Here is a 13,531-nt window from a genome sequence, read left to right on the forward strand (position 1 = left end):
TGTGTGTGTGTGTGTGTGTGTGTGTGTATGTGTACTTGCAACCAGCACTTCCTGAACTCTTTTTTCTTTAACTGACAGTAACTTTTAAATGACTAACTTATGTGTTACTTTTGCATTTATGGAATAGGATATTATATTCCCTGTTAGTAGTTGTGCAGAATTTTTTAAACATCTAAAAAAAAAAGGCGCTTTTTACCCAAAATAGTTCCCTCATTTCTTCACCTTGTTGGTCAATGGCTTGCAGTAAAGTAATTTCCCCACTTATGGCATGAGTGGTAGTATAACTACATTGCTAGAACTGTATATATTAGTATGAGTTAGTGTAGCCTACAGCGCTAGGACTATATATGTATATAGTTTATATATGGGGAGAGTGCCGGGCGTGGTGGCGCACGCCTGTAATCCCAGCACTTGGGAGGCTGAGGCAGGAGGATCGTTGTGAGTTCAGAACCAGCCTGGGCTACAAAGTGAGCTCAAGGCCAGCCTGAACTGCATAGCTAGACCCTGTCTCAAAAAGACACACACACACAAAAATTTTATATATATATGGGGGGGGAGGGACGGAGTAGTTTCTCTAGCCAAAAAATAGCTGCCTGCAGTTTTAAACTGACACAATAAAGTTTATGTTTACAAATGACTCATATCTAAAAAAGTGTTGAGACTCTTCATCATAATAGCAGTGAGACTTCATTTATAGTCAGTAGGGAGGGCATTAACTTCCTCACCCGATTTAAAGGCTTCATGGTAAGGTTTTGGTTAGTTGTGGTCTTCGTAATTTTTTATTTGAAGCTAACTTCTACTAGCAGCTGGTAATATCAAATTGAAGAAAAAAGGAAATATTTTGGGCTATCAGTATAATTGGGAAATTTATAAATCTTTTATGAGTTATTATACAAAAATATGCATGTATGTTGTGTGTCTCTATATATGATGTGTATATGCTTAGCAGAATGACCTGTGGATATAATTTTATTTTATTTTATTTTTTGGTACTGGAATCAAACTCAGGACCTTGTGCTTGCCACGCAGGCACGGTGCCGCTGAGCTGTATCACTGGCCCTAGAATTTTATTTTTGAATCAGGTTACTACTGGATATATTTTCTATTCCCACCTTTTGTAGCAAGCCACAAGGTAGCCTACATTTAAAAACAGATCAACTCCTATGCTATTTTCTGTGGAAATATTTTCATGGAGTAAGTTAATGAAAAAATGGGATTCACTTACCAGAAATACACATAAATTCAACTTAGAATGCCTTTACTAAGGATTTTGATGTGCCTAATACTAAAAATAAGTATTGCTCAGCATTTTTAAGTTAGTAATTTTAATTGAACATGTGTTTTCAATGGTGATCTCATTCTGCCACATGTCTAGTTCCTTTTATGTAAATTACTTAGTGGCTCAATTCTCCATAGAAGTAAATGTCTATGAAAGGTCTAGATTTTATTTATAAAGTGCTAATTATTTTCTGAAATACTTTCAGGTTAATGGGATTCAAATATTGATAGCCTCACCATGTACATGACTCTCTGGGAGCCTGGCACGAGATCTTATACTGTAGGAAACGACTGCACCTGTCTTAGGTGTTAGCAGAAGTATTCAAAACTCAGTTCAGAAATGATAGTAGACCACTTGTTACTGGATCCCATTTCTTTACAGGAACTTCTAATGTAACTGTTTTATTTTCTTTTCCAGATTTTTTTGTTGTATCTGTGATTATTTTGTACTTTTTCGTATTACTCATCATGTTGCATCCAATTGCCTTTGTTGACAAGGTTCTTGAGGTAAGGCTGACGCACACCGTTTATTACTTCTTGTCTCCAGGTTGATAGTCACTGGGTGGCAGCAGTGTGACAGTGACATATAGGGATACTCTGGTAGAACGTGAATTGTAAGCAGCCTCATGAGACTCTGGGCTTTGACACCAGAGTTCACACTCTGCCCCTCATGTGCCCTTCTTTTGTCACTGGGGAGAGAGGCGAGCTGCCTCCATTTCTCTTTCTTGGATCTCTTTCCCTTTTTTCTAAGGTGCAATGCAGTGACTGAAGGATACTCTAAAACAGACGAAGAGCACATTTATACCTGTGTAGTCTGTGCTTTTGGTTGCAGTTCCTGTGCAGAGGAACTAAATGCCCCTTGGGGTTTGAAGACAAAAAGGGCTTGGTCTCTGAACCTCATAACTTTGCTGCCCTGTATCCTGCTTGGGTGGTCTATACATGGCTGTCTTGGTCTATCATTTAGTGTTTCATTTTTGTCACTAAAAACTTCAGGAAGGGTGAAATACTTCCTGTACAAAAGGAAACACACGTATCTTTTAGTTGTAATAATAATGTAGTAATGAAGTAACGCTGTGAGTCCATCCTGCCCTTACTGCTGTCTAAGAATAGGTAGCATTAATCATCTGTACACCTTTCTCCAAACACTCCGAGGTATTTTTCCTTAAAGAGATAGTCTTACTTGCTTTTAACTTTATAAAAATGATATTTTACTATTTTTTTCCTTGGACTTGGCCATCGGCATTGTTTCTGAGATTATCTGTGTTCACATGTGTGTTTCATACTCAGTGGCAAGTAGTATAGGAGTATACTGGAATTTATTTCTTCGTTGGCAAATACTGTACTTGGGTCGTTTTAGTTTTTTCCTGTACTTACAATTCTAATCTGAACATTGTTTTACATATCTCCTGGTACATGCAGCATCAGTCATAATGTGCCAGAATAGAGGTAGAAGTAGTTCACCCCAGGAACAAACAGCAAACTGGGAGTGGTAGTGCACACCTGTGGTCCCAGTACACTGGGAGGCTGAAGCAGGAGGATCACATGTTCAAGCGTAAACTAGGCAACTTATCAATTTAGTGAGACCTTATCTCAAATAAATAGAAGGTAGGTAGGTAGGTAAGTCTGTTGGTTGGGCTGGGGCTAGGGCTCAATGCAAAGGCCCTGAGTTCAGTCTCCAGTACACACACACACACAAAGAAGAAGGCAGTAACAAAGCCCACCAAAAGTCCATCTGCTCTTAAATACCACCCTGTATGCTGGTAATTCCAAACAGTGTCAGTGGTAATGTCCCTTTCCCACTGCTGCCCACCCTGCTTTTACGGTAGCACCGAGAGACAAAGGTTGGCCCTGGTGGTTTCAGCACGTTTTCCACTTTTCCTGTGTGCCGGGTTATTTTCCACAGTGATCGCATCAGTTTATATCTGTTGCTATTATATTCATTTTAATTTGATTTGTAGTATTTTGAGATGGGGATCATATTTCTTTTTCTTTCTTTTTCTCCCCTTGTGAGTGCCCTTTTGCTGCAGTGTTACCTGCTCAGGGATTCCTCTGTTCTGTGTCAGTTTTCCATGTGCTCTGCAGACTGTTGGTCTGTTGGGGGCTCTGGGTTTTGTTCTTTAGTTTTCTTTTCTCTTTATACCTCATCATTCGAATGACTGTGACTTCTTGATGCAAGTCTGTGCAGAACCCCTGCCCCAACTCACACTGTCATTCATGCTGGACTTTTTAGCTGTTCTTGACCTTTTTCTCTTAAATTAAGTTTAGCTTGTCAGATACCAGGAAAAGCATTCTCAGAATTAATTAGAATTGCATGGAGTTTATCAGTAAGTTTGAGGGGGATTTGATTAGTTTCCCTTTCCATGAACAGGTATCTGTTTCTTCAGATATTCTTGCATATCTTTCAGGTGATCTGATAATTTTCTCCCAGAAGATTTTTATACTTTTTTGGTCAGATTTATTCCTGGAGTACTACAGTTTTTGTTCCTTGATCAGTGTTATCTGCTTAAAAGGACATTTTCTAATTCTTTGCTGCTGGTGTATTCAGTGCAGTTACTTTTGATATTCATCTTACATGCAGAAACTTTGTCACACTTTATTCTGACACATTTTAGATTTTCCAGGATTTGCTGTTTATATGAATTTTTGAACTCCTCATTCTTAACATTTCATAATCCTTACACCTCTCAGTATTTTTCATTTTAATGTATAGGTCATAATGATAGTGCTATCTTGTCTTTTATATATATATATATATATACACACACACACACACACACACACACACACACACACACATATACATATATATGGCGCTATATATTTCCAGGGTGTAGTCCGTCGGGTTAGTACCTTTAACATGTGGATTTTTTTGCTTTTTTTAATGTGGATGTGAGATCCCAGTGTTACCCAGGCTGGCCTTGAACACTCAGCTGCCCCACCGCCACCCTGACATAGCTGGGAGGACTGCGCCCCACAGTGCACTGCGGCAGTAATCGCTGTGTGAGCTTCCCCTGTGACGCAAACAGCGTAAAGGAGAAGGATTTATTTTGGCCGTGGTTTCAGAGGTTGCAGTCCATGTTGAGCCCGTTCCCAGGTGGGAACCATGTGGTAGAAGGGCCTGGCAGAGGATAGTGCTCACTTCCTGGTAGCCAGGAAGTAGAGGGAAAGAACCAGGGAGGAAAGGGCTGGGGACGAGATGTGCTGTCACCCCTCAGAGGTACACCCCAGGGACCTCCTTCCTCCAGTCCTGCCTCACTTCCCAACAGCCTGTTCAGCTGTGATCTCATCAGTGGGTTAACCCACAGGGTGATACTAAGTCCTTGTGACAGTCACCCTTCAGGGCTCTGTCTCACAACACTGCTGAACGGGGGACCAAACCCTCAGGTCTTTGGCAGACATTTGTATTTAACTGTAACAGCCACACAGGTCTTCTCCCAGCACAGAGGGGTGAATGACATTTGACTGATAGCCACTCATTAACTTTGTGTTCCTGTATTAAACCCAGTGCGATCATAGTGCCAGGTTGAGCGTGATGCACTCTTCTGAGCGCTCTGGTTTTGTTTTGGGTTTTGCCGCTATTGCATGAGTAAAATCAGCCTTCGTTTTCCTTTCTTGTACGTTCCTTACTGGTTTAGGTACTAGAGTTATATGCAGTGGGTGTAAAGCCGTGCCCCTGTAGTCCTGCTTACTCAGCAGGTTGAGGCAGAGTTGCTTGAACTTAGGGCTTAAGGCCAGCCTGACATCATAGTGAAACCACTTACCAAAAACAGTCACATGACCTTTATGGAGTGAGTATTCTGTGGTGTGGCTTTTTCCAGTGTGTATGAGTAATCCAACTTGGATAGATATTTAGGTTGTTTCCAGTGTTTACTACTGTAAATAATGCTGTGTTGCAAATTTTTGCACACTTCAATACAAATTTATATAATAGGTTAAGTAAATGGAGATGGTCAAAGTGTGTTAGGCTGTTGGTTGCTATAACAACATACCTCAGTAATGTGGAAAGAACAGGGTTTGTCCTGGAGGGTGGAAAAGTAAAAGGGCCAGGTGTCTGCGGGGCGTGTCACGTGATGAGGGAAGCGCTGAACTCACAGCTCAGTCTCAGGATCACTAACACCCGCCTCGCCCCCCAGCCCCCTGGTGAAGGTGCCTCTGCAGCCTGCTTAGCTCCCTGCCCATTACACTGGGGATCGGGTTTCAGTGTGTGTTGTGGTGCCATGTCCAAACCACGGCAGAGGGTGTCTAGAGTCTTCATGCTCACAAACACTGGGTTAGACCAAAAGTCCAATGGATGGGTGTCCGTAAACATTGTTTTCCTAGTGTTCCTTGACCTCCCCGCAGTACTGGACCATGACACCATCGCTGAGATGTGTTCTCTTGAGTTCTCTGATGCCTCGTCCTCTTCTGGCCTTTCCTTCCTGTGGGACTGTTCGTTCTTGTTCTGTTTTGTGTTCCAGGCCCTCTGCTTGCTCCTCAAGTGATGGTGTTCCTCACTTTTCCTGCCTTCTCCCTCTTCACTCTGTACCTCAGGTGATCTCACCTGCTGTCCTGGCTCCACCCCTCGCTGCCATCTGGAGACTGAAGACTCCCCATCTTTGTACCTGGCCCTGAGCTCTCACTTCTGAGCTTTAAACCCAAATAGCCAGTGACACTGAGTCTGTCACTATATATCCTTGACTTGGATACGTGGTGACAGACTCAGTCTCGACCCTGTCCACCTGTCCTTGTCGTTTTCCTTTTCTTAGCCAGTCAGCTGTTAGGTCCTTTCATGCCCTCACTCTCCAGGGCCCTCTTACGCTCCCGTGGCCTGAGCCTGGCTGATTGCAACAGTCTCCAGAGCACGCGCCCGCCTTGCCAGAGCCTCCAAGTTCTTTCCCCGTGTGTCGGCTGTGGTCCCTGGCGTCCAGTGGGCCAGCCTGGCTGCTTGGGAATGAGTGCGTGCTGACTTTCAGTTATGGGATCTTTCTCTTATTTTTTAGGCCTTAGAAATGAATCAGGTTTTACAGTGAAATTTAAATTGTAACTCTTAAATTGTATATGTTTTTGTGAATTTGCCTTTACAGTAATGTGAGGTTTGATCCGTACTTCAGACAGGTTTTTATTTTTACCCTAAGGCCTCATTAGAGTTTGTGATCTAGTGTAGCAGATCTGTTGTTGAATCTGGGGGTGGAGTTTGGCACTGAGGTCAGCCACTTAACTCATGGCAAGTTTTTTTAAGGTTACATCATTACATTAAACTTGAATATAATCTGTACCTCTGGCAAAGTAATAGTGTATTTAGAGATGCAGTAAACTAGAGATTCGGTAATTTAGAAACCGGGATGTCTGCATACCCAACTTGGGCCTTTCTTGTCTTGCAGCTCGTGTGTGTCCCCTATGAGTGGCGCATAACCATGCTGCTCATTGTCCTCCTCAACGCCGTTGTGTCTGTCGTGGTGGAGGTAAGCACTGCCTGAGCTGCACAGCTGCCTTGTTGCTCGGGGACCCGGGTGTTGTGGAAAGCGGGAAAGTGGACAGGCAACGGGACAGACCCCCGAGTCTCAGCGCCCTCCCACGCACGGGCACTGCGTCTTCTCTGGCCTCGCCTGTGCTCCATGGGCAAGCGCGGGAAGAGCACAGTCCAGGCTGCGCTCAGCACGGAGTGAGGGAGCACATGTGAGCAAGGGCAGCGGAGAAGCACAGTGGCCTGGCGGCACCCCATTCCCAGTGGCTGGGAAACCAGGGGCTGTGCCAGTGTCTGCTGCGAGGTAGGGTAAAATGTCCCATTTGAGGAAGTGCGGGGGGAGGCTTTTGCCAAGAACGGCGGAAAACACAACATGATGGCGAACCTTTTAGAGACCAAGCGCCCAAACGGCAGGCCCATACTCACTTACCTATCACAAAATGCCAACACTGCAGTTAAAGCTGAACATCCGGTGCTTGGCTGCTGGGGCGACTTGACTCGCGTGGTGGCAGAGAGGCTGCAGCACGAATGCCACGGGTTCGCCACCACCGACTGACAGCAGGGCTTCATTGAACACGTAAAATGCTGAGTGTTAGGGACTTTTCTCATTTCAACATTGGTCACTGGAGCTTGGAATTTCCTTTTGAATGACCTGCAGGAGTCTTCTGTACTCTGGGCTCTGTCTGTCACCTACTTACTCTCCTGTTAGGATCTCCTTTATTTGGACTGGCTCCTTTAAAAGGAGCTAGCAAGCTCTCATTGACTGCTTATTAATAAATGCTGGTGTTTAAGTTAGGAGTTTCCTAGAGTAGGCTTTTGAGTCACAATGAAGGCAACTTGTGGGGAAACATTTTAGTGATAATGATTCTCTCTTTAGGAACTCTGCTTACTTGCAGCTGTCCTGGTAAAAAGATGACTTGGTATTAGATTTGAGAGATGGCAGGTGGCAGACAGCATGGCTTTTTGGAGTAAACTTTGAAGTTCGCCAGTGAAATAGATTTTTTCTGTGACAGATGCTAGAAAGCATATCTTAAGAAATCATTCTACAGCATTCCATTTTCTACAATATAAACTTACGTTTTCACTTAAATGTTACTATTCTTGCTTATTAAAGAATCATTTGTGTTGACAATTAATGATAGATATTCAGTGAAAATGATTCATTGTTAACAAACAGGCTTCAAATTAATAAGCATTGTTTGAGCCCGGGGGAGCACTAAGGAGTCTAGAAAAGCCATATTTTGTAGAAGATTTAGCAGTCCCCCTTAGCGATTGTATTTGTTACAGAATTCCTGGTGTTCTTCAGCCATTTGCAATATTAATTGAAGTTCTGTATATGAAAATCAAACCATGTTTTTGACTAATGATGCTCCAGCTGTGTGAGTGATTTTTAAATGTGCATGTTACAAAAGAACGGCTTGGTCATTTTTAATTCTCACCCTACTGGACTATCTCTCAGAGCTTCTTCCTTGACATGGTCCTTTGGAAAGTTGTGTTCAATCGAGACAGACAAGGAGAGTGCCGCTTCAGCACCACAGCGCCGCCACAGGTCGGGAGTAAGCGCCTGCCTTCGTCCCACGCATCCTCGCTTCCAGTTGTGCACCCTGCGCGCTAGGGTATCCGTGTGCTGCTGCCTCCTTCCCCTGTGCCCCCCGTTGCCTTTCTCTGTGGAGTCCTAGAAAACTCAGGGCAAGTATTTGTTAGAGCTTTTCAGGACTCCCGCCGTTCCATAAGTCTCCATCCCAGCTCCACCGCTCTGTGTGGAGGGTGTGGTCCGCAAAGGTGAGAGTGTGTTGTTCTCCCACCCCGTCCGCTTTGTGTTTGTGTTGTTGGTTTTCATGGTCTCGTTAGGGGTAAGCAATGCTCATGTAAAGTTTTGAAATTGAAACTTTTCTTCTTGGATTAGAATCCAAAGGTTGAAATTTTAAGAAAGTGTTTCTGATGTGTCTTAATGTTTGGCTTCCCCCAGTGTCTGTCTCTCTCGCATTAGGAAAATGGTATGTTCATTTCAAGCAAGCATGGCTAGGATTTTTGGGGTCAGTTAAATCACCTGCTATTTGAAAAGTATCACAAGCTCTCTGGGTAAAAAGAGAAAGAAACAGATAAGGAGTGAAACCCCTTTCCCAGCGTCAGGGTGCTGAGGGCAGCTGTGATGAAGAAAGAGTACAGATTTCCTTGAGTCAGGGCCCTGGGCACCAGCTGTGTGGAGAGTGCCTGGCAGTGAGCCCTCGCTCCTCTGTACCTGACCTCTGCTCTCTGTAGGGGAGCAAGGTGCCACCCAAGCCATAGGGACACTCAGAGTTCAAAGGAACTCGGGGCATTTCTCAGGGTACCAGTCACTTCGTTTTAGCCACCTTTTACCTAAGTGGCAACTTCTGAGCTTTCTGTAGGCGATTGAGCAGGCTCAGTGTCCAGGTATAGTTCCACGGGGTAGCTCCCTAAGAGGTCCTCTGTCTGTGCTTTTTAAATAGTGTGTGGCAAATTGTGGTGTACTTGAGATGAAGGGTTGAGTGGAGTCATCTGCAGTTCTTTCTCATGCCAAGAGCTGTCCTAAGTGCTCAGGGCCTTCACTACAACCTCTCTGGGCCTGTATTTTCCCTTTTGCTGCCTTTACTGTGTTAGTTCAGAGGTTTAACCTGGCCTCTTATCTCAAGTCCTTGACCAGGCACAAGCCTAGGGGAAAATTTAAATTGAGCTTTCCTCTTCTCCAAAGGGATACCCAACTATCAGACTGAGCCAGTGAGGAGGAAGAATTTTAGTCTTCCAGTTCTGTGGTCATGATTAAGAAAGCACTTTTGATGACTGGCCTTAGAGCTAGAGTTCTTACGGCACCTTAGCACAGAATGCGACACTGCTGTCACCTGCCACTTGCCTGTGTCCGTGTTTGTGGTCCTTTATGGGCCCATCAGGTAAGTCGTGGGGGGCCGTGTGACTGTCGCCCAGGGGACGCTTGGCAGTGTCAGGGACAGGGTCGGTGGGGACGGTGAAGCAAGGGGGCAGCTGTTGGCAGGTAGAGTGCTGCAGGTCAGAGCTGCTGAGCAGCGACCCTTCGGTGCACAGGACCTCGCCGCCTCGCGAGGACTCAGTAGCCCCGAGGGCTGCGGTGCCGCAGTTGGCGAGCCCTACTTTAAGGTGGACAGGAAAGCAAGGGAGTGTGCCTGTGTACTGAGGCCTTCTCTGGTGCTGTAGCCCCTCCCCACCCTCCGCTTGCAGGTCTCCTCCACGCCTGCGACAGTCCCATGAGGTCTTTGCAGACTGCAGCTCCTGGCTTCTGTGTTAGTGCCGGGGAAGAAGCACCCCTCTCTTCTTTTACTTTCTTACCATGTAGATGGGGGCTGTGGATTACGGTAAAAGTTGCAAAGCTAGAAACCCCGAACTAGCTTCAGGTTGATGGTTGACTTGGGAGGCCAAGAAACTCACTTGGAAGTCTCTGCAAGGCACCGTCCACCTCCAGGGGCCTCCCAGACCTAGGATATTTCTGACTCCATTTTATGCAGCTGAACTGACCCACTTTCCACCCTCAGGCATCTCATGAAGGGCAGAACTGGAACTGAAGCCAGGATTTCACATTTTAAGAGAGGCGCTTTTTCCTTTGTGCCACATGCTTCCCATCCGTCTTTTGGGAGATGAAGAGATGAGACTAGCAGAGTGGTCCAGGAGCGGGACAGGGACCCGCAGTAGCTACCGTTACCAGCTGCTTTGTGGTGGGCATGGGTAGGAGTAGCTTTACTGTCTGCCACCAGTTCTTACAGCCAGGGAAACAGTTTTAGATTTCTGTAGCACAGGCCCCTATCCATGCTTTAAAGACCATTTTACTGGGCATTGTAGACATGACATCCTGCCTGGCCCCCTGAACATTCATGTAGCTCGCCTGGTTCATAGCAGAAATTTTGCTTTTACCTTTTATGTGTGTGTGTGTACTGAGGGTCAGCAGGCTTTGTGCGTGCTTGGCGATCCCATAGTGATTCTTCAGCCGTTCAGTAACCTCAGTAAATGTCTACTGAATGAAATTAAGGAAGCCACTGGCAGATAATTACAGTTTAAGCCATTATATGGAGCCATATATTCCTGCAATGTTCTTTAGCAGCCTTAGATATTAATAGCTATTTTCTAACAAATACTCTCAATGTACCAATGATTTTAAGTCGGGATATTCATAAGAAATGCCCGAATCACACTTGACCTGGGTGACCAACCTGTTCTGGGGTTTCCTAGAGCTCGCTCCTCTGAGGAGGTCTGTGCCCGCTCTCCTGGGAAGCAGTTGTGTGTACCGGGCATCGAAGAGTGGAAGCCCTTTGGAGGAGATGTAGTGCTGGCCTCGTACTGGCTGTGTACTTCGATCCTGCTGCAGCTGCTTGCTTGATAAGCCCAAGCGTTACGTGTTGTCTTTATGCCGTGCAGACTCTCACTGGAGCTCATGTAGAGCTCACTGGAGAGCTCAGTCTCATTGGATCGGAGTGGGAAACACAGAAACCACAGTACTGTGATGATATTTTTCATTCAGGCATCACCTTATGTTTTAAATGTCACCCATGAGGACACCTCCTGAGATAATCTGAACAGCTAAGAATGTCTGAGAACCAAGAGAGTTAAAGCCATAGTGTCCTTGAAGGTCCTTGTGGAGGCTCTGCTGAGAGAGGATAGCCTCTTCTCTGAGGGAATAATTTTTTTGTTGGGGGGATAATATTTTTTAAAAATTACTTTTTTGTTTTGTTTTATTTCTTGAGACAGGATCTCACTTTGTAGTCCAGGCTGGCCTTGAACTCACTATGTAGTCCAGCCTGCCCAGGAGACCACAGAGCTGCTTCTTCCTCAGCCTCCCAAGTGCTGGGATTATGGGCATGTGCCACCATGCCTGGCATTAAAATATTTTATTTATTATGAGACAGAGTATTTCTGTGGAGTTCAGGCCGGCCTTGAGCTCACTGTATAGCCCAGGCTACCCAGGAACTTGCAATGATCCTCCGGCCTTAGCCTCCAGAGTGCCGGGATTACAAATATATGCCCCTATGCCTGGCTCTGAACGGATAAATTTGGTCTCCACCGTTTCTTTCAGAAGCAAGTCCCGAGTCCAGCTGCTCTGCCTGCCGTACTCTCCTGCTTTGGGGGCTTAGGGCCTGGAAGTGTGGGTTGTCCCTGTGCTCATGCCAGACTCCACGCCCTCTGCCACGTCGCCTCCGCACTGCGTGATGCTCGCCTCCCCTCATCACCTCCTCCCACCCCACCCCGGCCCATCCCAGCATGGCCGTCATGCTGTAGTTCTGTGCCCGTGACACTCGTTGTGTCTGAGGATGTGAGTGACATGCTTGTATGAGTTACCTGTGCTTGCATGTAGTATTTTATGTGTGATACTTGGGAGGATGAAAGTGTAAGAAAAATGTGTTTCTAATGGGAAGTGGAGTTGGGAAATTCCTGGTGTTCCTTATGACTTAAACTTTTAATTTAAATTAAATTTCATTTAAATTAAAAATTTAAATGGAATAAAGTTTAATTTCATTTAAATGCACACTTTTTAATGAGGTGAGGAATTTTAAATAACGCACCCTTGAATATAAAAGGCTTGCAGATCAGTTGTAATTTACTGTCGGGCCTCACTGTGTGCAGGTGGGAACCTGCGTCAGGACTGAGTGTGTCTAAATCCACCAGCCTCTGGTTTGGCTTCTGCCTCGGCCTCTCGTGAACCCCGGAGGCTCACCGGATAGATGAAGCCTGTTAGGCTCTACTGTTTCTCTCTCTTTTTTGGAGTCAGCAGTCACCATGAGCCTTTTTTCCATGAGCCTTTAACAGTGCTACTTCCATAAAATGAAAAATGACAGCTTTCACATTGATTGAGGAACAGTGATCTTTTCTATAGTTGGACTCAAGAATTGAAACACTGGAAAAAAGTAAACCCAGGGTAGTGAGCCGCCCTCTAGGTTAAATCCTGAGCCTTTGTGCGCTGCACTGGACAGGATCGCTCGTCTGCCATGCGGTCACCCATGACAACCTGGGCACAGGGATGTCTGCTGCTCCCGGCACTGTTTTCCTGTGGGTTAATTTAAGGGGCTGGTAATACAGTACAGTAACTCTGTCTCTGTTCCGTTGATAGATGATGCATCTTTGGGTCTTCTTCCCAGGGAATGCAGTCAGCTGCCTGTGACCACAGCTTGGCCTGTCAGCCTTTGGTAGCATGCAGCGCTGGGAGCTTTGGTAGCAGACTCGACCAGAGACCTTTGCAGTTGCCTGTCATGTTCTGAGGGACATCAGAAGAGGAAGAGTAGTTGGTGCCCATCTCCATAAAATGAGAAAGATGTCTCAAATGAATAGAGGAAAGAAATTTAAAAGCTTCATTTAAAAGTATTTTTGAGTCAGGTGTGATGGCACACACCTGCCTGTAATCCCAGGACTCTGAAAGGTGAGGCAGAATAATCACAAGTTCGAACACAGCCTGGGATACAGCCGGGGATACTTTGTGAGACCCTCTCTCAGAATTTAAAAAGGCTGTGGGGGACCGGGGATATAGCTCAGCAGCGCAGCACCTGCCTGGCAAGCGCAAGGTCCTGAGTTCAATTCCCAGTACCCCCCAAAAAAAAGCTGGGGAAATAGGTCCGTGCAGAGCCCTGGAGTTCAGTGCCCCGCCCCGCTAAAGGTACTTCTGCTGTGCTGTTTGGCCCCTCTTAGCCACACATTTCAAATGTGTGTTATGCAGACTTGCCTCTGGGGCATGGCGTTTTGGTGTTCCCGTTAGCATGAGCACCGGTTGTGTAGTGTCTTCCAGGCTTGGGGCTGAGAGGAGTGGTAGTTGTAGGCTAGGTTATGCTGATTGGCTTG

At 45.7% G+C, this 13,531-nt stretch overlaps 1 protein-coding gene across 10 annotated transcripts in view; it reads left to right on the top strand.

Annotated features, from left to right (window-relative positions):
- Window positions 1–13,531, top strand: part of Atp13a3 (ATPase type 13A3) — a 79,482-nt gene that overhangs the window by 61,577 nt on the left and 4,374 nt on the right. For 3 of the 10 annotated variants that reach the window (XM_013513497.1, XM_013513498.1, XM_013513496.1), the window contains 5 exons: window positions 1,697–1,785; window positions 6,639–6,719; window positions 8,181–8,270; window positions 11,778–12,014; window positions 12,838–13,067. In XM_013513497.1, coding sequence (XP_013368951.1) covers window positions 1,697–1,785; window positions 6,639–6,719; window positions 8,181–8,270; window positions 11,778–12,014; window positions 12,838–12,957 — 617 coding nt within the window. In that variant the 3' untranslated portion in view covers window positions 12,958–13,067. Of the gene's footprint in view, window positions 1–1,696; window positions 1,786–6,638; window positions 6,720–8,180; window positions 8,338–11,777; window positions 12,015–12,809; window positions 13,068–13,531 lie in introns of those variants that run through there. The other 7 variants (XM_013513495.1, XM_013513501.1, XM_013513499.1 and 4 more) reach the window with 7 other exon arrangements.

This window comes from Chinchilla lanigera, unplaced genomic scaffold, assembly GCF_000276665.1.
Source record: "Chinchilla lanigera isolate Chin_1 unplaced genomic scaffold, ChiLan1.0 scaffold00019, whole genome shotgun sequence".
NCBI classification, from domain to species: Eukaryota; Metazoa; Chordata; class Mammalia; order Rodentia; family Chinchillidae; genus Chinchilla; species Chinchilla lanigera.